Raw genomic sequence first — 27,113 nt, 5'->3', positions numbered from 1 at the left:
TCCTGCTCTGCCCGAGGCCTGTTTGCTCAGCTTTTCTCCGTTTCCTGGGAGTCCTTTCTAGAGCCTTAGAAAAGCCCATTTACTGGAGCTTGTCTCTGTATCACCGAAAGCGTCTTAGAGGGAACGCTCACTACAAACACAGCCACTCCGCTTTTATCTTTTTACGTTTCAGGGTCTGTGGGAGACTTTGATTGGAGGGTGAAAACAAAAAGGTCTCCACCGTTGGCTAAAACAGAGTGCAGAGGTCAGGGCTGAGCCCAGGCTTTGCTTCACGGAGGACACGGGGCACGGACAAAGGACGGGCAGGTCCTGTGGGCCTGTATCTGAGGGAGACCAGGAGGCTGGGTGTAGGGGCCGCTAGAGAGCCCTCCTCGCTCCCCCATCCGGGACCGCAGGTGTGGTACATCTGACTCTGGGGCACCGAACTCAGTCAGCCTGGAAAGCCTCATCTTGTCTCTGGCACATGATGGCTGTGCGTCAGGGGTATGGGGGCAAACAGTCGGCCCCAGGATGAATCCCGCAATTCTCCTCCTCTGCCAACCGCCGGCTCACTGGCCCTCAGGCGTCTCTCCGCACAGCCAGAGACAGTAGCCACCTTTCTGCAGGCTCCCATCTCTGCCCAGAACCCCTGCGTCAGGCACTTCACAAAAGGGGACCCGAGCTGGCCATAATAAGCATGTGGCGCCTGAAGTCTAACGGACATTGTTTGCATATGGAGGACTCACTTTCCTGTCTTCCCATAAATACAACCAATTCCCACTGTCCAAGCCCAGCTCCCCTCCACCCAGCTCCACGCGGTGCACCAACCCTCTTCTCCTTGCGGAGTAGACCTGAGGGTGAGCTTCAGCTCCGGACCGAGATTGCAGGGAAGAGGCGCACGCAGTGTGTGGACCAACTTGACTTCCCGTGGACTGGAACCTATTTCTGCCTAGCCATACAGTTCAGTTCTTTGTATCTATAACCCTTTATAGGGACGCTGGACCAGTTCAATGGCCGTGACACCAGCAGAGAATAAGGGAGACAGATATAAGAGAAGGTCTAGCCCTGTCTACCACCCTTAGACTGCCTTATTTGGAAATGGTAGCAGCACTGAGGACTCATAAATCAAGGGTGAAGATAGGCTTCTGAAAAGGAAATTGCCCAGCTTCCCTCCCCCACCCCACTAAGTCCAATACGTGCATAAAATGCCGGGGCATTTTCTGAGTTCGTGCTTTCTCTGGGTCTGATACTTCTCTCCGCGCCGTGACCACAACATCTTTCCCACACCAGGCTGTCAGACCCCCGAGAGTGAAGGACCAGATCTTATTAGCCTTTGCATCCCCAGAAGCTGGAACAGTGGCAGATGGCTATGAGGAACTAAAAAAATGTTTGATGAATGAATGAATGAATGTCCCCTGGCCATTCTCCCAGAATCCCAGGAGCCAGGACTTTTGCCCCCCAAGAGGCCCCCAAGCCTGCGGCCTTACCTCCCATGAGGAAGAGAAGCCCTGCCACATACTGCATAAGGCCTCGGTCCCAGCAGCAGCCCAGCACGCCGATGATCCAGCCGAAGAGAATGATGGCCACCGCCATGCCCATGAAGCCGGCTGTCATCCTGCGCAGGTCTGTGGGGAAGCAGGGGGACAGAAGTCAGCTTCAGAACCTAGAACTCAGGGTCAAGGTGCATCCTGGCCCTGGGCAGAAGTGGGGAGCAGGAAGGCAACCTACCCTTCTCAGACAAGTTTGCACAACTGAGCTCCCTTTGTAGAGGAGAGCGCCCCCGATGGTAGCTATCCTCGGGTGCAAAAAGCAGGCCAGGACAGCTGGGTTCATAAGCATCGGGGGAGATCGTCATCATCTGGTGTCATTTCTTATGCACTTCCTTGGCGCCAGGTGTAGCACTGTCCTTCCCAAGCATCTGGCTCAACCGTTTGAGACAGGTACTGTCTTTATCCCTATTTGAAAAATGGAGTGAACTGCTGAAGGCCATACAGCTAACGAGTGGCAGAACAGGGCATCAAGCCCAGATCTGTGTGGTTCCTGGGCGCTACCCTTCTTGCCTCCTTCTGGGCACCATCCACATCTCGGGGAGAAATGGGCCTTTGGAGGAAGGCGAGGTCTTGGCGGGCTGGCTGCACCTGCCAGGAGCTCCCTCCCTTCCCTCCAGGGTTGACTGGGCTCCCAGGGGCTCAGCTTTCCCTGCATGTGGGGCTGCAGGTGGGGAGCCACACGTCCTGCTCTCACACGGAGCCCCTGGGCAGGCCTCTTCCGCTCCCAGGACCCAGGTCGGCCCAGCTTTCTGGGTCTGGCCTTTCCCCGTCCCACGCCTCACTGACTCCACCATACAAAGCCGACGTGGGTACAGGCAGGAGAAGGGCTGTCTAGAAAGGCAGTATTTTTAGTGGAAGCGCGAGGGCAGAGCTGCTCTCACATCTCAGCCTCCCTCACTCAGCACCTTGCCCTTGGCTCTCTCGACTGCCCTCCACTGCGTGCCCCCACCAGCCTCCCACACCCTCCCTGGCATCCAGCCTTCTTACCTCCTTCTGGGTAACACCCTAGCTGCTTGTCCTTGGCTCCCCCCACCCTGCCCCAGTGCCCACCGGCCTGCAGCTCCCTGTCCACCTCTGTGGTCCATGCGGAGCCCATCCGCCAGCCCCAGTCCTGCCAATGGGGCTAAGTAGGAGCAAGCCACCTGCCCTGCCTCTGCGCCCAGGGGCTTGCCAGAGCAGCCTGTAGGACCCCATGGTCATTCCCCTCCCTCAACAGGAGGGAGTGAGAGTGAGGGTAGAGGGGAGGGCACCCGACAACAAACTACATACATCCACACCCCAGGGAAGCCCGGGTCAATCTCATCTCATCCCTCACAAGTCCCCGGCAGGTTTCTGCAGACCCTGAGGGCGTCCCATCCCCTCTGTTCCTCTCCCAATCCAGTCATCCCCATCGGGAGCCATGGCAGACCCCGGCACAGTTAGGCTAGAGAACTCTCAGCCTTCTCCCCTCGGAAGGTGCACGCTCCTTGACCTGACAAGGACGATGAGATGCTGGCAAACCCTCCCCTCCCAGGAGGAGTTGGCTGGGGCGTAGGTTGGGGGGCAAAGGAGAACAGCCCGGATGGGAAGCAGGACAGGACCCTGTGGCAGAGGCAGAAATCCATCCACGGACTTCTGCCACAGATCTCATCCACAGAATCCATCCAGGTTCCTGCTCTAGCTGCTCTCCTCGGTCCTCGCCTCCCAGCCCGGAATGCCTGTCCCGGCCAGGGAGACATGAGAGTCACTGATGAGAACTGCCAGGGCTGCCTAATTACCATGCAATTACCATGCCACACTATGCAGATGGCGCTGATCGCCGATGTGGCCGGGAAGCTTCCCGGCCTGGCTCCCTGCTTCCATGCTCAGGCACCCACAGCCCGCTGGAAAGGAGAGGCGCAGTCTTGCCAGGCGCACAGGCACTTAGCCTGGGAGCTAACCGCCGTGGTCGTGCTGGCCCCCATCTCCCCACACGGTTCTGCTGCCACCTCCTCAGCCCTTCTTCCTTCGCCGCCACCCATGGTCCTTTGAGTGAGCCAGGCCCGAGCTGCCTCCTTGGTGGAGAAGAAACCCCCCATTGATGTGTGAGTCCATCTGGGCTGACCCCTGGAAATGCTTCGTCCACTCTCCACTGTAGTCAAGGGCAAGGAGGCGGCGGGAGTGGGAAAGGAGAGGTCAGGGTATTTTTGGAATAAAGTAAGTTCATATCCCCCTTAAACAGATCAGGAAATTTCGTTCTCTGCCTCTGTGAGACCACTGATTCCCTTTTCAGTGCATGAGGGGCTTCTCAAATCTTGGCCCCTTTGGCAGCACTGGATAGACAACATCGCTGAAGCCAGAGAACCCCCCTACCAACCACTGCACTTGGCCTTGCTCATGGGAAGGCCTTCCTGATCTTCAGGCTCTGCAGACCCATGGGAGCAAAGGTACTGCCTGGGAGATTACGTGGACAATGTGTCCTGTAGGATGTGTGCCCTTGGGCCCGGAATGGACAAAAGGTGCGGGACAGGAAAAGGAAATGCAATTGGAGGAAGTGGGAAGGTCATCATGGTTGCAGAGGAAAGCCAAGTCTAGAACTTAGAGGAAAGGCAGAGAGGCAGGGGCATGAAGAAGATAATTTCTCTTGTAAAAGTTCTGAGACAGGGAACTGTCACCTGTGTCCCAAGTCTGAGTGGGGCTGTGGCCCTCGGGCACAGATTAGGGGCACTGTGTCAGCAAAAGCTGAGGGCCGGGCTAAGTTGTTGATCTGGAAAGCAGGATGAAGACCAGAGGTCAGGCCCAAATATTTTCACTGGCCGGGAGGATTTTTACCGTCACCCCATGAGGCTGATTTTGCAGAGCCATGCATGTGTGGTTGGGTATTTTGTCCTCGGACCTATGTAGTAATTCAGTGCAGCCACCGCAACAGCTTGCAAGGGATACAGGACAAGAAATAGTCCTATCTTCCAGACAAGAAAAGCAAGATCCAAAGAAGTTAAATAATTTATCGACAAACCAGTGACATAAAGGAGGAGTGAGTTGTGTGGGAAAATAAAATTAGTAATGCAGTTAAAGACCTACTGGGTTGTCATGGTGATTGAACAAATGTATCGAGCATTTCTTCCTCCCAAATATGCTGAGAACTATGGTTCCATGATTTTTTTTTTTTCCAAAGATAGGCATCCACAAGGATGGGCAAGCACAACAGGAAACAACCCAGGACCAGAAGCGGCAAAGCCGGTGGACGGTGCACTTGACTAGAGCCAAACTAGATGCAGCTGCGGGCAAGCTGCAAACCAACCCACCGCAGTGCCCAGAGACCCATGAACGGGCAGCCTCAGGTTCTTCTGGATCAGGCCATTAGTTACCCAGAGGGGAGGAGCATAAACAACCAGGATTTGGTGGAAGCCGTGTGAGATGGAACTAGATCCCTCGATCCCCTCACCCACCCCACAACGCTGGGGTCTCCCTGCCCCTTCCCTCGCCAGGGGGGTAGAGTGGGGGTACCTAGCACTGCGGTTGACAAGCTCAGCGAGGCTCATTCTTCGTAGGTGATTAAGTGACCGTTCACATACAGAATGTTGAATGCTTGCCCCTGGGACCCTGGCCCCCTTCTACTCAGCCCCCAGATGCTGACTATCTGGCTTCTGCCAACTAATCCGGGGACTGGGAGAGGTCTTTCCAGTGATGACCAGCACAGGAGGAAAGACCTAGGCACCCAGCACTGGGGGGGGCCCCACAGGCAACCCCTCCCACCATTCTACCATGGAGCTTCCCATTGACAAGCCCCCCCCCAACCCAGTGCTTCCAGGCAGCGCTCTGGCCCCACCCCCTGACAATCCAGTACCTATAACCTGGGCGCCAAAGAACTTGAGGAAACAAGCCAGAGAGAAGAGGCAACAATTCAAAATTATTATTAATATTCCCAGAGAGGCAAGACACGAAACGTATTTTGTCTCCGTGAAATAAGAACAGGAGTCTATTGAAAACATCTGGAGAACAAAACCAACCCCTTCAAATAGCGGAGTCAAAGTCACTGAAATTTGTATTATAAAATTGATTCTAATTTATGTATTAACAGGCTATCATGTTCCTAAAAAAAGATGTAAGGAGGCTTACAGGACACACACGGTGTAGCAGGATAAAAATAATGAGAAAATGAAGGGAACAGAAAATAAAGGGAAGAAGCAGCTGGATCTCACATGCATGTGGGAGGTCCTTAGGAAGGAAATGATGCTTGCTGTACCTGAATTGAAAGGTAGTACACATGATTTCCATTGTCTTGAAATCTTTGTTGTTTCCTGTTTGCACTTGAGTCAATCCCATTTGCCGCTCTGCCTGTGCAATGAGCCAGGTGCTGACGAAGGCCTCATTCCTGCCCATCTGCATTGCCCTGTGTGCCTACTTCCTCTCCTCGGGAGTAAGAGACTGCCTGTTTCACTCTCTGTGAAGGGTTGGATTCTGCATCCAGGAACTTAACATAGCTTGTATTACATTCCCCATTTCTTCCTACCTTCTTAGAAAAGAAAGAAAACCCAACTCATGTATCTGAAGCCTTGTGAAAATATTATGCAGGGTGGACCTAAGAATAATCCCCTTAGAAAGAGCCCGGGATGATGAGTTGGACTCTGAGGGCCAAAGCTGAGATAAAGAAAAATCTTCTCATGAATCCTACTGGGTTCGAGCCCATCATCTGTATTCCATGATCCGAATGCTTAACATTCTAAGTTTTGAAATGAGAAAGGTGCATTCTCAACTTTTTAGAAAAAGAATTTAGTTCAGCACAGTGGAAATGGTGTGCAAAAGGGGGTGGATAGTGAGGGGGGATGGAGGATGAAAGGCAAGGGGTACCATTAAATAGAACCAGAAAAAGCAGGTCTCCCTCACAGAAAAATTTTGATTTTGAAGTTTACACTCCTATTAACATTTAAATTGAAAGGTATTGCTTGCAACTCTACACGGGGAAACCAGGATATCTGCATTTAAATAAATACCACTTAGGGAAAATAAATATGGGCTCTGAATATCTTTCTATTTGCTCTTTAAAGACCTTGCACAGAAAAATGATGATGATTGTAATTTTTTTTCTCATCAAAAAAGCCCCCTCAACCCCACAAAAAACAGTGAGGGTAAGTATGCGTTAGACCCTTCTGAGATGGTACCCAGTGGAGATGGGGGGGAAGGATGCTGTATTTAATAGCCCCAGAGTCAAGAGTGTGGAGTGACCAGCAACTCCATGGTCCTCACTGGCCACATGGGGCACGTCTGGGTTAGCCTTGTTTGCTGCAAGTTCTCACTCTGCATGATATGAGCATATCACTCAGGCTCCAAGGGTGGAAGAGTGTGGGCTGCCTTGGGAGCTGGACATTCATTGACAAATTCATCAGTCCCTTGGGGTTCAAGGTCACAGGAACTGGAAGGTAGAACAAGATGGTGAGGCCAGAACTCAAGTGCTTTTTGCCCCCAAGGGATCAGCCTGAGAAGCCAGAAAGAGTCTGCAATGAACATGTCAGCTATGGGATTACTCAGGACAAACGGATTCAAATGAAAAGAATATTCCAGAACCAAATTACTGCACACCAACCATGTCTGAAGCAAGTGGGGGTCTGGTTCTGGGCAACCATATAGAGATTTGACAGTTGGGGATGGAAGCCCAGATTCTCGGACTCAGGCTGCCTGGTTCAACATATGGCCCTGCCCTGTACTGGCTGTGTGAACTTGAGCAGGTTAGCCCATCTGTCTGGATCTCCGTCTCTGCACTTGTGAGCGGAGGTTATGACAGTACTTGCTTCGGAGGGTTATTAAGAGGATTAAGTCAGGGGCACCTGGGTGGCTCAGTCGGTTGAGCGTCTGCCTTAGGCTCAGGTCATGGGATCGAGCCCCGCATCGGGTCCCATGCTCGGCGGGGAGCCTGCTTCTCCCTCTCTCTCTGCCTGCCTGTCTGCCTACTTGTGCTCTCTCTCTCTGTCAAATAAATAAATAAAATCTTTAAAAAATAAAATTAAAAAAGAGGATTAAGTCAGTTAATATGTCTAAAATGCTTAGAACAGAAGCTAGCACAAAGCTAGAGCTACAGAAACATGTATAGAAATGGAAGTCACTTACAGTCACTCTCTTTTTCACGTTCCCCATCTCTTGCATTTGCTGTCCGTAGCATAAAAAGGGCTGAGGAACAAGTCAGGGTTAGCCCCTAATTAAAGATCAAGTACCCAGAGGGAAGAGCCTTCTAGAGTCTGTTCTTATGCCTCTCAGGTACCTAGAGAAGCTGATGGGAAGGCTTCATCTTTCTATTTATTACTACTGAGATGCACCACCCCGGAGTGTGGATGCTTCCTCTCCTCTGAGGACCAAGCAGCTGGAGGCTGCAGCAGCTGACGGCAGAGATGCTGGTGGCCACAGTGGCTGTCAGAACCCTGGGCTCTCACAGTGACTGCTGCTGCACAGACTAGAAGGGAGAGACATGGGCAGGACCCTGACTCCGCTGCGAGGGCTCCCGCGATCGTTCATTAAAACTGAAACAGAGAAGTAGCTAATGGGAGACTTGGCCTACAGCTTTCTTTTAGAGTGTAAGTTGGTTCAGCATAATGTGGCTATATTTAAAAAGTTATTTTTATGTGAAAACAAAACAGCTCTTAGGTCTGCCTGACTTGCTGTGGTCCCTGAAAGGTCCTTCAGAACTGTCCTCTGCCTACCCCTGTGTCTCCATCTCTCTCCAAGCCCCCCAGGCTCCAGTCATAGTGGACGGAGACTCCCCCCTCTGTCCTTGAGGGCACTGTGCTCTCTGCCGACATGGCTGCCCACCTGCTTGGCCTGCAAGCTTCTCATCATCCTTAAAGGTATCCCTAACAAGTCAACATCTGGGAGGCTTCCAGACGCTGGTGTCCGGTGCCCGGACTCCTCCAGCCCTTCTCAGGTATCTTCGTGTAATCACTCATGCCTCCCTCCCTCCACTAAATGCAAGCTTGTTCAGGGCTGTGCTCATGTCTGGGTGTCTTTCCCATCCCCGGTGTATGGCCAGACATAAGCAGGTGCTCAATAAATGTTGGCTAAATGAGCGTGCCATCCCACCCTGCCACAGTTACTAAAACTGTGTGTAGCATGGCATAAAATAGGGTGAGGGGGATGTACCTGCCCAATTCAATGCCCTGCAGTGACTCAAATGTCACAGTGACTTGAAGCCTATTTCTTTCTCCTCCAATCTGATTTTATTTTTAAAAGCCAATAGTACCTATTGCTTAACAATCCCATCATACAGTTGTTTATTGTATACAAACAAAACATCACCGTAGGTCCAGGTTCCAGATCACATCGAGCCATGTGGCGTGGCTTAATGAAACAGGATACCCCACAGATTCCGAGCCCAACAGACCTTTCTGCACCACACCTCCCCCCAGGTCAGGAAGAGATCGTGGGGGGAAAGATAATTGCTGTAGAACCAAGAAGTGGTTTCTGGGTCAGAAGACAGGCTTGAGCTTCCCCCTCCTCATCCCTAACTCCGGAGTCAAGAGCTGCCATAAATAGGGATATTATGTGATGCTGCCACATACAAATCACATCCATTGTCAAAACAATGGAAGGCAAATTGCAAAATGTGTACTCGCCTGATGAGCTAGGTCAGCAGCTAAACCAAGTGCCTGGAGAGAAGGAAGAAGGGAAAAAAAGCCCAGAAGTGAGAAGCAGAGTTCCAACCCCCCAAAAAATCACAAGAATCCCTTCTCCCTGTAGCCCCATTGCTACACTAAGGGCAGAAACCATAGAAGGGAAAGACAAAAAGGAAACTCAACTTCACCAACCAGACACACCTGGGGAGACCCCGCTCAGCACCTCGCCCTCCGTGCCCTGGGTCTTCCTACTGGGAGTGAGGAGCTAGACCAGTACAATCCGCCATTCCATCTTGAGACGCTCCCACGTCCCCTCCTCTGTATCATGTGTCACGGACAGCTGTTCTGAGGGCACAGTACGGAAATCAGTGTGGCTTGGCAAGCCTGTGTCCCCGGAAAGTCCCCACCAAGCAATCAGAAGATGCAAGCTTTAAAGCACACAGGCACCTTACAGGGTGCTCTCTTTCCAGAAAAGTGCCGCGGGTGCCGGACAATGGGCTGATGACAGATAATCTGAAAAGCCTAGGGAAGGGGAAGATAAACAGGCATGAACCTTTATTGTGTATTTACTATGGGCTGTCGTCATGTTGGGTAATTTACATAGACATGTCCAGTCAGCCTCTGAATGGCTCTGGAAAGTAGATGTCACTTTTCTCATTTTGTAGACTTAGAAAGTGAGACAAGGGAATTTCAGCCAGTGACCCAGAGACCAAGGTCACCAGCCAGGAAGAGGCAGGTCTGGGAAAGGGCCTCGGTCTGCCCGTGCCCCTTCCATTTCTCAGACCTTTCCAGATTCGGTGCCACCTCAGACCCCAGAAGAGAACTTAACATTCAGTAGAATGTAATGGAATATGATTTGGCTATTACAATTATTCTTCTGAAGAATGTCAATGACAAGGGAAAGTTCAAAATAGACTATTAAATGAAAAGTAACACACTTATTCTGGACGACCCCCGCAGTGCAGGTGTGTGTGTGCATTGAGCACGTACACCCACGTGGGCAGTGCAAGGAAGAATACACCACATGTTAACAGGGAGCATTTCTGTAGGTCTGCAACCTCTTCAGGAGCTTCCTGGGTGAAATCTGAAACTGGCTCCCAGGTATACAGGGTGGGAGGGACGGAAGAGAGAGGCAGGCCACTCCATGTTGGTAGGTGGCAGGTTTAACGAGCAAGGGAACTGACTTATGAGGCTTATCTTGGGCACTGCAAGATAAGCAGACCTCCACACCTGCCCACCAAATCTTAGAAGTTTATGTAGAGGCTTCAACTGGGTTCAGTCATGTATACTGTCCAGATGGTCTCAATACCACATCACTATCTCAAGGCTGTGTCCTTGGGGGCCACCTCTGGGAGGAGGAAAGGCAATCAGAACCCATATTCCAAGGACAGGGAATGGATCAGAAGCCTCGGAGGGCCAGGGTCCAGCTCCCAGGTCAACCAGTGGTCACGTCCTCTTGATGACCTCCCCAACACTTTCTGGGGTGTGATATTTGGGATTTTGTTTGTTCTTTTCTACACTGGGAACATGTGCTTTAACAATCAGATTTGGAATTCTTTGGAGCTTTACTGTTTTTAAAGTTCAAAGTCCAAATAATGAGGCAACCTGCCCTACTGTGACAAAAGATGGGGATACCCAGCCGGGCCACAGATTTCCTGATGAGTACTGCCTTTTCAAAGACAAACTACCACGGAATAGTTTCTTTTTAACAGTGGGAGCTAAAGACCTGCCATGCTCCTCCCCAGCTAACAGTGCGTACTGTGGAAACATCTACGATTAGACCTCAGAGCCTCCTCCACCTCACAGCCCCACACAGACCAGCATGAGTGGATGGTCAGGAGCGGGCTGCAAGCTGCCATTGCCCACAGCGGAGCTACCCCAGAACCTCCAAAAACTCACACAGATGTCTACAGCAATCTCCTTCGGCCCAAACGTCCCTTCCGCCATGGAGATCCCCATGAACAAAGCCCTGCAATATCTGTTTGAATGGCATGATGGTGTAAAAACCAAACAAGCAAACATAACACTGAACGTTATGTTCGAAGACCTGCATTTGAGTCCTGGTTCTCCATATGCTGGCTGAATGCACTGTACGGGTCCCAGCTAAACTCTTGGTTCTGAGGCCTCACGGCTGCAAACAACAGAGGACGAGCCCCCTCCCTCCATCTTCTAAAGCTGGCCAGTCCAGTAGGGTAGCCACCAGCCGCACGAGTACTTGCAATCGCTACTGAGTACCTGCACTGAGACATGTGTAAGTGGAAAATACACACCAGCTGTCAAAGACTCGGTGTGGATATTGCAGGAATAATTTTTTATTGATTACATGTTGATGAATGGCTTAGATAAAATATGTTATTAATTTTATCTGCTTCTTTTTATGTATTTAACGTGGCTAAAAGAGACTTAAAATGAGATGTGTGGTTTGCAGTCTATTTCTATGGGACAGCACTGTTCTAAGAAGAGGTGTTAAGACCTAGTGCTGAATGTGCTAGAAGGAGCCCCGAGCTAGTTCTGCAACCTGTAGGGCACTCGGCACCTTCGGTTTACATATAACGGGAGACTTCTCCCCACTCCCATGGGAGCTTCCCCACTCCTCCACCAGCACCACTTTAAGCCGGGGAAAGGGCCCTCGAGAGTGCCACTTGGAGAGGTACCCACAGGTGCCTTAGAGTGTAGCAGATGGTACCTACATGTGGCCTGAGAAAATGAGGCAAGAAGCTGGTTAAGGACACCTGTGGCCACAGAGCGATGACAAAGCCACGCATCCAGAGTCCGGTAGGGGAAGGCACCTGGGCTTCCTGCATGGACCACGTGAAAGCCAATGAAGAGTAAGGTTCCCTTGGAAAGACTCCATCAAAGAATTTTGCCTGTAGGGGTATGATGACTACAACAGGAAGGGTCTCCATGGTGGGATGGCAGCGACTATGGGGGCTGAGGGGGGAGTGGGGACCAGGTCAGCTGGAGGCCACAGTGGATGTCAGTCCCCATGAAGCTCCTCCAAAGGAATCACAAAGGTGCCCCAGAGAAGACAGCCAGCACCCGAGCCCTACCACGTGCAAGGCGCCAACTCAGAGAGCAGTCACAACAGGCCCTAGACCCTGTGGGTGGTTTACCTGCCCTCCCCTTCCCTCCCAACCCTAGAGGAACCAGAGCTAGTAGGGCTCAGGGGTGGCAGGTGGGACAATGAGAATAAAAGACTGTACAGATCTCTCTTCTCACTGCAGGTTTCCAAGAGTGGGGCCAACCCAAGCTAGGAAAGGGAGGAGATTTAAATTAGACACAAGGCTGAAAGTCTGCCACCACATCGGACTCGAATTTTAATATCTGCAAATGAAAGTTTACTCATACCTGAAAGTTACTGCCCCCACCCCCCAAATCTGTGCAATTTCCCATAGAGGTCATCTCGGAATGGGGATGGGAGATCAGACAGAATGACCTTAAAAGGTTACAGCAAGAAATAGATAAACTTGTAGGCTGCAGCCTTTTCATTAAGGTGGTTATAGATGACCCTTATACAAGTCATATCTGTGCCAAGAATGATGATAATAAAGTGAGCTTTCTTTTTCTAAGCCAGGCATGTCCTGAGCACTTCCTTCACATGACCACATTTAATCTTCCCAACAAATTGAGGAGTTTATCATTCCCTTTTACTGATGAGATAATAAGGAACTTGCCCCAAGTCAGGCAGCTTAGAAGTGGGAGACTCCAAATCCCAGGCTCTTAATCACCGTGCCCTCCAGCCTCCTAGAGTCGCTGATCAAATGAGATCTGTGACAGCCCTTTGTAAACACTAAAGTGTTACCACAAACACCAGTGATTATTCATGTTCATTGCCAGCCTACAAGGCAGAGGAACAGATACAATGGAACCAGTGGGCATTCCTGGTGTTACCTAATGTGTATGTAGCAGGCTCGGGGCATACCAGTCATGAAAAACAACATGGGGAATATGAGTCCAATAAATCTTTATCCCCCCGCCCTGAAAAATCTTTAAATTTGCAACACTGGGGGCGCCTGGGTGGCTCAGTTGGTTAAGCGACTGCCTTTGGCTCAGGTCATGATCCTGGAGTCCCAGGATCGAGTCCCGCATCAGGCTCCCTGCTCGGCAGGGAGTCTGCTTCTCCCTCTGACCCTCCTCCCTCTCATGCTGTCTCTCATTCTCTCTCAAATAAATAAATGAAATCTTTAAAAAAAAAAAATTGCAACACTGGGAAAGTTTGTTTTCTAATTTTTAAGTATGATAAAGAAGTCTAAGGGAGGTGTGCTTACGTCTATCCACGTACAAGCGAAAATGTTTCCCACAGCCCATGTGCACAGGACAGCAGGAGCAGGTGGTGGGGCAGAAAAAAGGGTATTTGGGAGAAGCAAGAACCATGGAGTAGTGGTGAGCACTGTCCTGGAAGCGGAGCTGGCCTTTGATCCTGTCCAGTCTCAGCTAAGTCACATTATTTCTCTGTTCGCCTGTCTGCTTTCTGAAATGGGGGTGGTAATACCTTTCCTGCCTAGAGCTCTGGGGGTAGGGATGATTCTACTCCAGCGGGTGCACTTCCCAGCCTCATCTTTGCAATATGTCAGCCCACCCCTATCTTAAGAGATAGTGCACAACTCAAAAATAAAGAGCATCATTAAAACAATAATACGTAATACTATATACACAATACATCATGAAGTCATCTTTTTTTTTTAAATTTATTTGAGACAGAGAGAATGAGAGAGAGAGCACATGAGAGGGGGGAGGGTCAGAGGCAGAAGCAGGCTCCCTGCCGAGCAGGGAGCCCAATGCGGGACTCGATCCAGGGACTCCAGGATCATGACCTGAGCCAAAGGCAGTCGCTTAACCAACTGAGCCACCCAGGCGCCCCATCATGAAGTCATTTTTGAGGAGTGCTGAATCATCTTAAATCAAATCAATGCTCCGGTTCGTGCATGTTCCGTAGGCTGGGAGTCCCCATGCATGAGACAGCAGTGCCCCCCTCCCCCCACTGTGGTTCTCTCCCATTAAGTGGATCCTTGGTAGTGGCCAGTGATGAGTGAGTGGACTTGGGTGACCTCTCCTTTCCCCTTGTGCTTTCCTCTGTGGCTTTCCTGACTTGTTTTTGGAGGCTGAGACTCAGGCTTCTTTGGTAGGTGGTTAAAGCTCATTCAAATAAAGATCTTGCCAAGAAAAGGAATTCTGTAGGAAAAAACTAAAGTTATATCCTACCCTCCATGTGAAAACAATTCCATCCTCAGAAAGTCTCTCTTTGGGGGCATCCCATATGCATTTATTTATTCATCAATGCATTTTCATCAAGCAGCTACTACATGTAACAACAAAACTGAATTCAGTCACCGAAACCGAGTCCCTGGCTTCATGACATCTTCTTTCCGGGGAAAAAGACAAACTTCATATGTAGACGTGAACATATACATGTCAGGTCACAAGACAAACTACATACCTATACACAAACACACATGTCTACATACAAAGATAAATGCTATGAAGGAAAATTAAGTAAGGGGGACAAGATGCAGTGGGGTGCTGGTGAGGGCTGCTGTTTAATGTACAGAGATTAGGAAAGCTCTCCTAAGAATGTGACATTTAAGTGGACCCCGAGGAAGTGAAGGAATAGACAAGTGGATATCTGGAGGAAAAGCATTCCAGGAAGAGGGAACAGCTGGAGCAAAATTGCCAAGGCAGGAATCTATTTACTATATTTGAGGAACAAGAAGAAGACCTCATATTCTATATAATCCTGCATAATATTCTCTTCACAATTATAAAACCATGCTGACTTAGAGCCACCATGATCAATCTTGGTGATCAATTGAAAACAAAGAAGTCGGGACACCTGGGTGGCTCAGTCGTTAAGCGTCTGCCTTTGGCTCAGGTCATGATCCCAGGGTCCTGGGATCGAGCCCCGCATCGGGCTCCCTGCTCCGCGGGAAGCCTGCTTCTCCCTCTCCCACTCCCCCTGCTTGTGTTCCCTCTCTCGCTGTGTCTCTCTGTCAAATAAATAAATAAAATCTTTAAAAAAAAAAAAAAGGGGAAAGAAAACAAAGAAGTACTTTCTACACCAGCTAAGTTCTCTTAGAACTTAGGGGGAAAAGATCAGTAGAATTGATAGAAATTAGTGACTGAGTGTGTGAGGCACAGAGAGGGGTGAGTTGCTGGTAACTCCTAGGCTTCTGACTTGGATGATGGGAAATGGTGATGTCATTGACCAAGATATAGAATAGAAGAAAAGGCGGGGCGCGCCTGGATGGCTCATTTGGTTAAGTGTCCGACTCTTGATTTTGGCTCAGGTCATAATCTCGGGGTCGTAAGATCGATCCCCGTGTCAGGCTCCACACTCAGTGGGGAGTCTGATTGAGATTCTCTCCTTCTCAGTCTGCCCCTCCCCCTGCTGGCATGCACGCTCTCTCTCTCAAATAAATAAATCTTTAAAAAAAAAAAAAAAGGAGAAGAAGAAAAGGCATAGAGTATTGCTTCTCTGCTTGGATTTATTTCTATTTCCTTTTATATTTTTTGGAGGGGGGATGGGAGGAAGGATGGGAAGGACAGATCTTAGAAGAGAAGGATGTGAAGTTCAGTTTGTTAAATGCCTAATAGACACATAACTGGAAAGGTCCATTATGGCACCGGATGTATGGGTCTCATGCCTGGGAAAGATTACTATTTGAGATACTGATATGAGAATCATGTAAAGCTGTAGGATTGAAGGCCTGCTGTCCCAGGGTAGGTGAATAAAAATGAGAAGAAGGCTAAGGATAGAATTTGAAGACCAATATTGAAGGGAAGAGAAGAGGGAGAGAAGGAGAATGGATGGTCCAACCGGGTCAGGCAAAATCCAGCATGAAGGATATCAGGGGAGTGAAAGGAACAAAGAATTTCAATGATCTTCATGTTGTTGGGATCAAATAAGACATAATGTCATAAGACATTCAGCAAAGATTTGCTGAGCACCCACCGTGTGCCAGGCATTGTGCCAGCAAAAGGGAACGCAGTAGATCATAAAATTGGCATGGTCTGTCCCGCGTGGAGCTTACTAGATTTGTAACTAGGTCCCTCCTGATCTTGGCAAACACTCTTTAACGGAAGTCAGCCTCATTGAGTTACTAGGAATGAATGGGAGATAAGGAATAAAAGTCACTTAGATACTGTGCCTTCAAGTAGGCTGACTGTAAAGAGGGAGAGAGGAGTGACAGGCGGGAACACAGAGTGAGGACTTTTCTTTTGTTGAAATATGCAAGATTGAGTCTATTTCCATGCAGAAGAGGAAGACTTAGCAGAGGGGAATAGGCCTGAAGAGATCAGAGACAACATCCTTGTATGTGCTCTGCATTTTAACCAAATCCAAAAGTCAGACCCACATACACTCGGGAAGGTCCCTGATCCCACTGGACAAATGTGAGCCGCAGAGCCTCGTGGTGAAAAGGACTGAATATGGAGGTCAGACTCTCTGGACTTGACCTCTAGAACTACCACTTACTAGCTGCGGGGCCTTACTGTACCTGTGCCTGTTTCCTTTTCCACGGAATAAGAATAGTAGCTACCTCAAAGATTGCTGTGAGGATTATATCTGTATATTACTTAGAGGCTGGCACAAAGTAAGTGCTTCATAAATGCCCAGAAAGGCCTGGAAACAGACACACCATACACACTTACACCCACATATGCACATGCAGTGGAAGGAGTTGAGAAACAAGGTGAAGCTTGGTAGAGGGGAGGAGGGTTTGAAAGAGGGTGAGTATCAGTGAGAGACACCGTCCCTTTCCAGAGTCACTCAGGGCTCAGTTCAGACCCTGTCCTCTTGAGCACTTCTACCCAGAACCACCCATTCTGTAGGAAGGGCCCACCATGTAGCACACTTGTGGACTGGACCTCTCCCTTACTGGACACTCCTTCATTCATTGACTCATTCACCTGGCCATCATTTGTGGGGCTCCATCTTTAATCCAGGTCTTGTATAAATATGGGTAAGACACCAGCCCTTCCCTCGAGAAGGTTGCTGATCCATAAACCCTTGGATCTTCTCTCCTACCGTCTGCTATGTCTTGTAGAGTCATTCAACCACTTGGAAAAATGAGACAACATTACTTCTTTTTGTCTCTTACAACATCTAATACATAGGAGGAGTTCTAAAGCTCCATAGAATGAAGGAATGAGTCTATTCCATTTGGTAAATATACAAAGGAGTAAGAGCCCACAGTGCCTCTCCTGGAAGATGAGTTAGCGAGAGAGAAAGGAACTGACCTTCGTTCGTCACTCATCACGTGCCATGCAGCGCTAACATTACACGGCTCCCTTAGAGCCAGTCAATGAGAAAGCCTTTTCTATTGGTTTTGTTGAAAAGTGATGTCTAATGGGTTCACTTTTATGTTTTCAAATGTTTCTCCATTTTGTGTGGTTTGCTTTCTAGGCTTGAAGCATCTCATGTGACTGGAAACATTTTTCATGCTTCATGTGTAGTCATTCACTTTTTTTTTTTTAAAGATTTATTTATTTGACACAGAGAGAGAGACAGCTAGAGAGGGAACACAAGCATGGGGAGTGGAAGAGGGAGAAGCAGACTCCCCGCTGAGCAAGGAGCCCGATGCGGGGCTCGATCCCAGCACCCTGGGATCATGACCTGAGCCGAAGGCAGACGCCCAACGACTGAGCCACCCAGGCGCCCCTAGTCATTCACTTTTGAATTTTGCCAGTGTTTGGCTGTAGGGTCTTTTGTTAAGTAAATGCTTGTTATGTACTTTGTGTCTGGTTCTACAAGACACAAGCATGCCCACCCCTTTGGCCCCATGGGTGCCTTTCCCTCCCTCCACCCTCAACGTTGTCTTTGTTCTGGGGCAGGTTATCGAAGCCTCTTCCAGCAAGGTGCTCACTAATGAGGCCAGGATCATGGGCAGGAACATGAAAACTCAGAACAAAACAGGAAACACTGGGTAAAAATTTTGTTTTGGTTCTCCCAGAGGAATTGGTGTGTCTGATTTACTTCTGAGTTAGAAAAAACATAAATGGATCATGGATTTTTTTTTTTAAGCATGATGGATAAAATATTTAAGGCAAGATGTTTATCTATTGACACCCAGCCTTTCCCACATCTCAAATGATGTCTGTAGGAAAAGTAGCCAAGTTGTTTATCTGATGCTAGCTCATCAGGTCTTTGCACTTCCCGTGTCCTCAGCCCCAGCAGCAGAACAAATCTCAAGTTAAAGATTCTTTTCTGCCTTCTGGGAATACTGTCCTAATCACTGGAAAGGGGGAAAGAGTCAGGGTCTTCTGGGCTTGTAGGATTTAGACTCAAGGGATGGGGGGACATCCCTGGACACTGGGCTGGATCACATTCATCTGAGTAGAAGGGATTCTACTGGCAGTGGCGTCCAGATGTTCTTGAGCAGGTTAGAAGCAAGGAACTAGTTCTGCTTGCTCGGAAGAACCTGAGAACACAAGGCAAGAAGACTCAAGGCTTTGGAAATGGAAGGAAGTTAAAGCCTGGCTCCTGCTGGCTCTGGCACCTGATGAATTACCAAAGAATTTAAAGTATTCTTTTCATTGCAAGAAGAGCGTGAGATTTATCTGAATTTATAATACTAAATTTTACTTTGGCTGCAAATATATTTGTAACCTACATGAATCAGAGCTAAATTCCTACTCATCTGATGTCTAGTAACTTTAGATCAACAGCACAGACCTTTCTCCTGGGCCCCATGTGCCTCACGACTTTCTAGACACGTCAAGGGTGGTCTGCTTATGCCTCTAATTCAGAACCTCTAAAACCCAATTCCTCATCTTTACTCTCAAGCACTCCTTCCCTATTGACACCAATGGCATCACCATCCTCATGACCCAAACCTCAGGGCCACTTCGAATTCTCCTCCTTCCTTGCTCTTTTCGTTTCTGACGGGTTGCCAAGTCACCAGATCTTGCCTCCATGATAATTAATGCATGCATCCCCCCCCTGCTCTCCCCACTGCTTCGGCCTCACCCTGGACCTCCTAACCTCGCCTCTGGTGTAGTCAAATGAGCCTGAGCTTTAGTATTAGGGTTAACACCTGGTTCCGTAACTTTCTGCCCACGTGGCCTTTGGCAAGCCTCAATTCCTCATCTCTAAGCAGAGGTGAGAGGATTGACATAAAATGCCATGCACAGTGTCAGGCCCTTAGTGGGATCCCAATCAGCACCAGCACTCTTCCTCCTTGTTGAAACTCCCCCCACCCTGCCCTGAGTCCTTCCTTCTAGGGCTTCTCCTCTCCAATCTGCCAGATTAATTCTTCTAAAGCAAAACTCTCTCACCGCCATGCTCCAAGCCTTGAATGCCTTCCACTGTCTGTCCGAGTCAAGGCCACATGGAAGGCTGAGGTTCAGGCCCTTCTGATCGGACCCTCACTGCCAACACAATCTCTTTCCTGGCTTCCCTTTTTCGTGTGCTCTATGCCAGGGCCACCCAAGTGGCCTACCCTTCTCCAAGGACGCTCTCTGCTTTCCTAGTCTCGGCTCACCCTGCAGAGAAGGTGCCTGCCCCCCCCCCCCCCCCCGTGTGTCCAGGTCCCACTCACCCAGCTTCAGCCCTGCTCTCGAACCTTCAGAAAGTCCCGCCAATCCTCAGCCAGAAGATACACTTGCCTTTTTATGACACATAAATGATCCATTTACTTGATTTATGGCAAAAACCAAAATAAAGAATAACACATATATATAATTCACCCAACTTTTAGCACTCTTCAGGCATCATTTAATTGTGATGGTTAAATAAACATGTATGTTAAGGAGATGTCATTGCTAAGTACATCATTATAAATTTACAGTAGCTTAGAGTATTTGTGGGCATGTGGGGATAGACAGATAAAGCTAAAAGCGAGGCACGAGCTTCCTATATTTAAGCCTCCATATTTCTATACAGTAAATTAATTTGAGGAATAAAAGCCATTTGCAAATATTCTCTACTGAAGTATTAATTTCCAAATGTTATAAGTTGACCAAACATATCCTTCCACGTAAGAAGTGCATTGCAGACATTCAAAAACCCCCTGTGAAAACCGCAAACAACCTAAACTGTTCCAATAATTGGAAAAAATAGTTAAATCAATTGCTGCATACCCACATCATGGGCTAATATGGAGCCATAAAAATGATGTTTTTGAAGAAATTAAATGATGTCGAAAAAAGTAAGAATGAAATTGTACATTCTGTCTGCTCCCAGCTATGTAATAATGATTATGAACACTAATGATAATAATAAGCAAGAAAAAAAAGACCTAAAGAAAAGATACTTCATATTCTCCTATGGGGATCAGAGAGCACCCACCCCTGGTTCCTATAAAGCCAGCCTCCCATAGCTCCTGTGGGCTCACTCCGCTGAGTTCAATCCACATGTGCCCCAAAACGTGTCCTGCTGTGTCCTCCTCCCCGGAGTGTGAGTGCAGGTACATGATGAATAAAGAGCTGCCAGAAGAAAGAAAGAAAGAAAGAAAGAGAGAGAGAAAGAAAGAAAGAGAGAGAGAGAGAGAGAAAGAAAGAGAGAGAGAGAGAGAGAGAAAGAAAGAGAGAAAGAAAGAGAGAGAGAGAGAAAGAAAGAAAGAGAAAGAAAGAAAGAAAGAAAGAGAGAAAGAGAGAAAGAAAGAGAGAAAGAAAGAAAGAGAGAAAGAAAGAGAAAGAAAGAAAGAGAGAGAGAGAAAGAAAGAAAGAAAGAGAGGGAGGGAGGAAGGAGAAAGAAGGAAGGAACCAAAAGGTTAATGGGAGAAGAGGATTATGGGTAATTTTTATCTTCTTTATCCTTTTCTGTGGTTTCCAAATTCTCAACAATAAGCATGTGTTGCTTTTACAATCAAAGAAAAGCAGATTCAAAGCATGGTTTGAAAACAATCACAGCAACACACCATTGTCCTTGAACTTGGATGAGGCAGACGGGGTAGAGGAAGTTCAAACAGCTCGCTTGAGCCTTCTCTACGCCTCTAATTCAGAGCCTCTAAAACCCAATTCCTCATCTTTATTCTCAAGCACTCCTCCCCTATTGACACCAATGGCATCACCATCCTCATGACCCAAACCTCAGGGCCACTTCGAATCCTCCTCCTTCCTTGCTGTCTTTGTTTTTGACCAGTTGCCAAGTGCACCCTGGCCCATGGAACCATCTGGTTTCCCCAGCCCAATCACAAGAAGGCTTCCTCCCCATCAGCCTCTGAGCAGCTGCCTGTGAAGTACCCTCAGAACTTTACTTCTGGGCAAGATGACCCGGGATACCAGGGAAAAGGAACCAAAGTCTTACAGAAGAACAGAGTATTTTTTTTCTCCTGGGAGAAGTCTTAATGTTACTTAGTTTTTCATATTCTTAAGACCATTACGCCATTTGAGCATTAGGCAATCTTCCCATGGGCCTCTCTCAAGAATCGGAACAGATGCAGAAATCTCCGAAAGCGTCAGGGTGACTCAAAACAATGACAAATTTATGAACAAATGTTGTGACGGCGGCCTGTGCCGTGACACGAAGTTGGTTTTCCGTAGACAAGTAGAAACAAGCAACGCACACAGACCCCGAAGAACGTACCAGCTGAGAATCCGGAGTGTCGGACAGAGGGCGGGGGCAGCAGAAAATGGCTCTGAATCTGACACCGTGCTTGGCACACACAAGGTGCTCAAGAAACATTCTTGGTTGACTGACAATTTTTGGAACGTGAAAGATCAGAATGACAGGGCAGTGGAGGCTGTCATCCGTGCTCCTTCGGGACATTACAAAACTGAGCACTCTTCCCGAGAGCTAATGAGGAGCAAGAGTTCACCAATTACAGCAGTGCTTTTCTATTAAAACGAAAAGTTTTGACTTTTGCGAACCAGCAGAGTCAGGAGTCAGACGGCCGGGGTTTGAGCACTGGCTCTTGTTGGCCATATGACTGGTCCTCTCCAGTGTCCCTATCTGTAAAATGGAGTTAATAACAGTGCCACCTCGGAAGGTGGGGTGAGAGGGGCCGCGAGTGACCTGTATCAGGTTCCCCAAAGGGGGTGGCTACTCGGGGAACCGGAGGAGCTGGACTCCAGGTCCCACCAAACTCCACGTCGCTGGCGGAGCGATGTCCTTCCGTTGGCTCCTCTGAATCTGTCCAAATACTCTTTGGCAAATAGCTGAGATAAAATAAAACCCCAAATTTTCCAGAATCTAAATACATAAGTGAAAGGGTTTGTTTTTTTGGTCAATAAAAACACGAATTTTGTTGTGAACAAACACCTGCTGCTGCAAATCTCTCGGGGCCCAGGATTCCCAAGCAGAGGCGTGAGAGGTGATCGCTGCTTCTGCCCTTGCCTGGGTTCAACCCCGGGGCACATTTACAGCAGGATGTTAGACAATTCATACTGAGTGAGCTTTGGTCAGATGTTTGTTTTGCTGTTGTTGTTTTTTGTTGGTCTTTTTTTTTTTTTTAAGATTTTATTTATTTATTTGACAGGGAGAGAAAGAGAGAGAGAGAAACACAAGCAGGGGAAGTGGCAGGCAGAGAGAGAAGCAGACTCCCGCTGAGCAGAGAGCTGGACATGGGGCTCGATCCCAGGACCCTGGGATCATGACCGAGCAGAAGATGCTTAACTGACTGAGCCATCCAGGCGCCCCCAAACCTTGTCCCTGCCCTCCCCCACTGGCCTCCTTAGAGTCTGGACGGCCACACCTTGCTTCATAATAATGACAGCATTTGTTTGGCACTTAGCATGTGCTGAACAAAGCACTGCTCTAAGGACTTTCCACTTACTAACTACTTTCATTGTCAGAACAACGCTAAGCTCCACAGATGACTCAGAGTGTCACCCCGCCTTGTGGGGTCATTCCTTACTGAAACCGACAGGCTGACTAAACCAGACCTTCTGTGGGGATTCAGGAATGTGAGGGGCATCTAGAAAGGATGGGCCACTCAAACTCAGCCTGAAATCCAAGTACGGCTGAGTTCCCATTTTCGTAGCCTTCAGGGTTGTAAGCTCGGGGACCCCGGGAAGCTGTGGAGCTCAGGGCGCAGCTTCCCTCCAAACTTCATTCCCTGCACACTTTATTCCTTTGCATTTTTACAGCAGAGACTGTCACTAAAGACACTCTCTCTGGGCCTGCCTCCTCCCAGCAACTTGGAGGAGACTCACCAGTAAAACCCACAAGAGCCAAGCAAGAGATGCTAGATTCCTTAAGTTCAGCAGCTTGTTGAGCAATTTGTAAGAAAAATGTCGGCCATATAAAATTAAATTCAATTAGTGAGTCTGCACTGATTGTTTTATTCAGTGCTGAGCACGGCACCTCCCACATAGGCTCCATAAATGTGCTGAATGAATGGGTGAGTTGTCTGAGTTATACTTTTAAATTGAATACACCAAACAGGATAATTTTATGAACAACCCAAGTTATCCATAATACATTTTTATATCCCAAAGCTAAGAGAAGGACTCTCTGAATCAATACATGGGGCTTTTAAGAGTTATTTTCATATTTTTGTTTTCCCCAAAATGTTCATTGTGTGCTTTAAAAATGTCTTCACGGTGGCCCCCCTTTTAAGAAATTGTGTGTATGCAATTTACCCTAGGAACCGTTTTTAAGTATAAAGCTCAACAGTATTCAGCATATTCACACGGTTGTACAAGCATGTGGCCATCTCTAGAATGTTCTCATCTTCCCCAGCTGAAACTTTGCACCCGTCAAACACTAACTCTCCACTCTTCCCTCCCTCCAGGCTCTGGCAACCACCTTCTACTTTCCACCTCTGTGAATGTGCTTATCTAGATATGCCAAGTGAATCACGCAGTATCTGTCCTTTTGTGTCTGGCATGTTTTACTTAGCATGACGTTTTCAAGGTTCGTCTATGTTGAGCATGCATCAGGATCCCAGGCCTTTTAAAAAATGGGAAAATATTTATAACGAACTTTACCATCTCAACCATTTTTTTTAACAGAGAGAGAGCGCGCGCACGCATGAGGGGAGGCAGAGGGAGAAGCAGACTCCCCATGAGCAGGGAGCCCGATGCGGGACTCGATCCCAGGACCCCAGGATCACGACCTGCGCCGAAGGCAGATGTTTAACCGACTGAGCCACTCAGGCATCCCCCCATCACCACCATTTTTAAGGGTACAATTCAATGGCCATGGTGGCTCACTTTTAATATGATAGCTGTAACAACAGCCCCAGTAGCTTGCAAGGTGTGGACCTCTAACTTTGCCAAGTTCTTTCAGAGCTAGGATCTCAACAGAGGTCGGGAGGTCGGGATTGAGGACATGGCCCTGCTGAGGACTACTGGAGTCACCTCACCTCCTGAGCTATTTCTAGGTCTCTGGTGACGGATCCCAGGCCAGAGTGTGTGGTGGATTATCACAACCACGGCCACCCCTGACTTTTAAAAAAAAAAAGGAGAGCGAGAGAGAATGCCCAAGGACACGGTCTCAAGGGAAGTCACAAGAGTAATAAAAAGACTGCTGGAGACCGGAGTCGCGAACGCGTATGCTCAGGGGCTTCGGTTTGGTAAGATTTGCTGCATCTGCAATAGCAGGGCAGTGCTCCTGCGAGCTGGCGGGGGCAGCACAAAAAGACGCAGACCCAGCCGCAGGGCTGAAGACCACAAAGGCATGCCAAGTCAAAGCAAAGCGCTCAAAATTGAAATGCATGTCCCTTTGTGCCCTGGGGAGCAATGAGGAGGTTTGCCAAATAGGTGATGGGGATGTCCAGTTAAGAAGGACAGAAAGGGGTTCCAAGGCACATGTGTCCCCAGGACTCGGAAGAGGTGAGAGGCCACAATTCAAACCCCGGAGTGAGAAAGGATGAATTTGAAAGGACTTGAGAGCTTGAATCCCACATTGTGTTAATTAACAGAACTGTGATTTGCCAATGAACACCCAGCAGGGGCGATCATCTGCCTGATAGAGAGGCCCTGCTTTCTTGATGGAATCTCAAGTGCATGAGCCATGAAATTACTTCTAAAGAGAAAAAAAAAGAAAAAGAAAAAGAAAAAGAAAAAGAGACAGCCAAAGAGGACAAGCACTTACGTTTGTGTACTGGAGAGACTTGTTCTCTTTCTTGAAGAAAACAGGCTAATTACACAGACCAGAGGTGAAACAGAAATATCCAACCTTATCATCTCCCCCGGGAAAGCAGAAACCACCAGCTAAAATAAATTAATACAAACACCAAACCCACGTAGGACACTTACAATGTACCCAGATGTATTTTACCTACACTCTCCCGCAGCCTAAAACAGAGGTAGCGAGGGTCCCACAGAAAATGGAGCCGAGACGAGTTTGTCTCCCCTCTTCCTGCCAGACGTCTGCGGTAGCTCTGGGCGCACCCCTCACAGGCTGTCACTGCCTGTTGCAGCGTTATGGGGCAGCCAGATTCCAATTTGACAGACCCTGCATCTTTCTCCAACACACACCCGGTCTTGCCATGGTTCAGCTTAAAATCCTTCAGTGGCTCCCGTGGCCTTTAGAATGAAATCCCAGCACTTCCGTGTGCCATGCTCGGCCTTCTGTCATCTGGCTCCCGGGGCACTCGCCAGCCCCTCACCCCATCTCTTGCCTGGGAATGCACCTCTCAGGCCCCCCACACCCATCAATGGCCCTTCTGCTTCCTGCTCCCCCACCCCTGGGCCTTTTCACCTGCTGTTCCTTGGGCACAGAACTGCCTCTGCCTTCTGCCTGGACGTCACCTACAGAACCCAGCCGCGGCCATGTCCTCTGCAAAGCCTCCGGAGCCCAGCCACATGGAGTTGGCTTCTGTTCTTTGCTTCCTGCACCTCCCAGACTTACCTCGACTACAGCTCTTCCCACGCTGCACTGCAATGGTACCTTTCCTCCCTGTGTCGTCTCCCCTCCCTGATGAGACTCATTCATCTACCCACTCACTCAAGGACGTCAGCTCTGTCCAGAGCAGGAACCACGACCAGCTCTGGTTTCATCGTTTCACCGCACTCTCCAAGTGCGGTCCCTGGTGACAGCCACAACCGACCAGGGAACTTGAGAGAAATGCAAATTCTCGGCCCCACCCCAGGCCTGCTACCGGATAGAGACTCCAGTGATGGAGCTCAACAGTCTGTGCTTTAACAAGCCATCCAGTTTGGGAACGACCGCTCTCATAGGATGCTGGGCGCCTTGTATTCTCTAAACATGGAAAGAATGAACAGACAGCTGTCACTAGAAACCAGCTACCCCGGGGCCTCCTGAGACCTCATGTTTGTTCATCCTCCCCCTGGGAGGTGATCGGACATTCTTTCCTAGCTTCTCTGTCTTGCCTGGAGTCTGGCCTCATTGTACGTCCCCCCTGGCTCTGGCCCTGGTGACTGTGGAACACAACGAATCAACAGCCCTTCGGGTCATGTGGCCTTTTGGAAACATAATGACCCTCAGAGTCAGAAACCTCAAGACCAGGCCCAGGCCTGGCTCTTACTGGCAACACGCATGCACTCTCTGGCCCTCCAGTGCTCTTCCGAAAAGGTAGCCTGCCTAATCACAGGGCTGGCATGAGCCCCGAGCAAGAGAATCTACAGGAATGTGCTTCCTCAGCTTTAAAGTGTCCTATAAATATTCATTCCTACTGACAAAATGAGATCTGCTGGGCTACATGAATACCACCGTTTTAGCTCTAACGTTCTACGATTCTGCGAAATCTAGCTAAACTCGATTTCAACAAACACTACAAAAAGGTGGGCTCCTCACAGACAGTGGTGGGTCGTGATGCGGGCTGGGGCATCAGATTGGGTTCTAACCATGTGTGCGAGATGGAAAAGTTTCTTCCTCTCTCCGTACCTCTGGTTCCTCTCCCGTCCAGTGGGTCCTTACTAGGGTCGTTTAAATAGATGTAAGATATTCAAAGCGTATTGTAAGCCTTCAATAAATGTTGAGGACCCTTGCTACCACTGCCTGATTGCTGCTGTTAATGGTGGTATTTTCATTCCTAAGGCGAACACAAAATAAGAGATCACCTGGTAGTATGCAATCTACAAAGAATCATCTTAGGTAACACAATCTAATTATGTGACACCGGATTGTAGAGTCTGTTGTGTTCCAGACTATGGAGTACTATTCATTTGCTTTTTGTTC

General features: G+C 48.7%; 1 protein-coding gene across 1 annotated transcript in view; it reads right to left on the bottom strand.

Moving 5' to 3' along the window:
* Positions 1–27,113, bottom strand: part of TMEM178B (transmembrane protein 178B) — a 331,137-nt gene that overhangs the window by 28,121 nt on the left and 275,903 nt on the right. Inside the window, exon 3 of the mRNA XM_021692959.1 lies at positions 1,467–1,604. Coding sequence (XP_021548634.1) covers positions 1,467–1,604 — 138 coding nt within the window. The remainder of the gene's footprint in view (positions 1–1,466; positions 1,605–27,113) is intronic.

Source organism: Neomonachus schauinslandi, chromosome 12, assembly GCF_002201575.2.
Source record: "Neomonachus schauinslandi chromosome 12, ASM220157v2, whole genome shotgun sequence".
NCBI lineage: Eukaryota > Metazoa > Chordata > Mammalia > Carnivora > Phocidae > Neomonachus > Neomonachus schauinslandi.
Note: the sequence above shows the minus strand (reverse complement) of the source record. Positions and strands in the feature narration are given on the sequence as shown.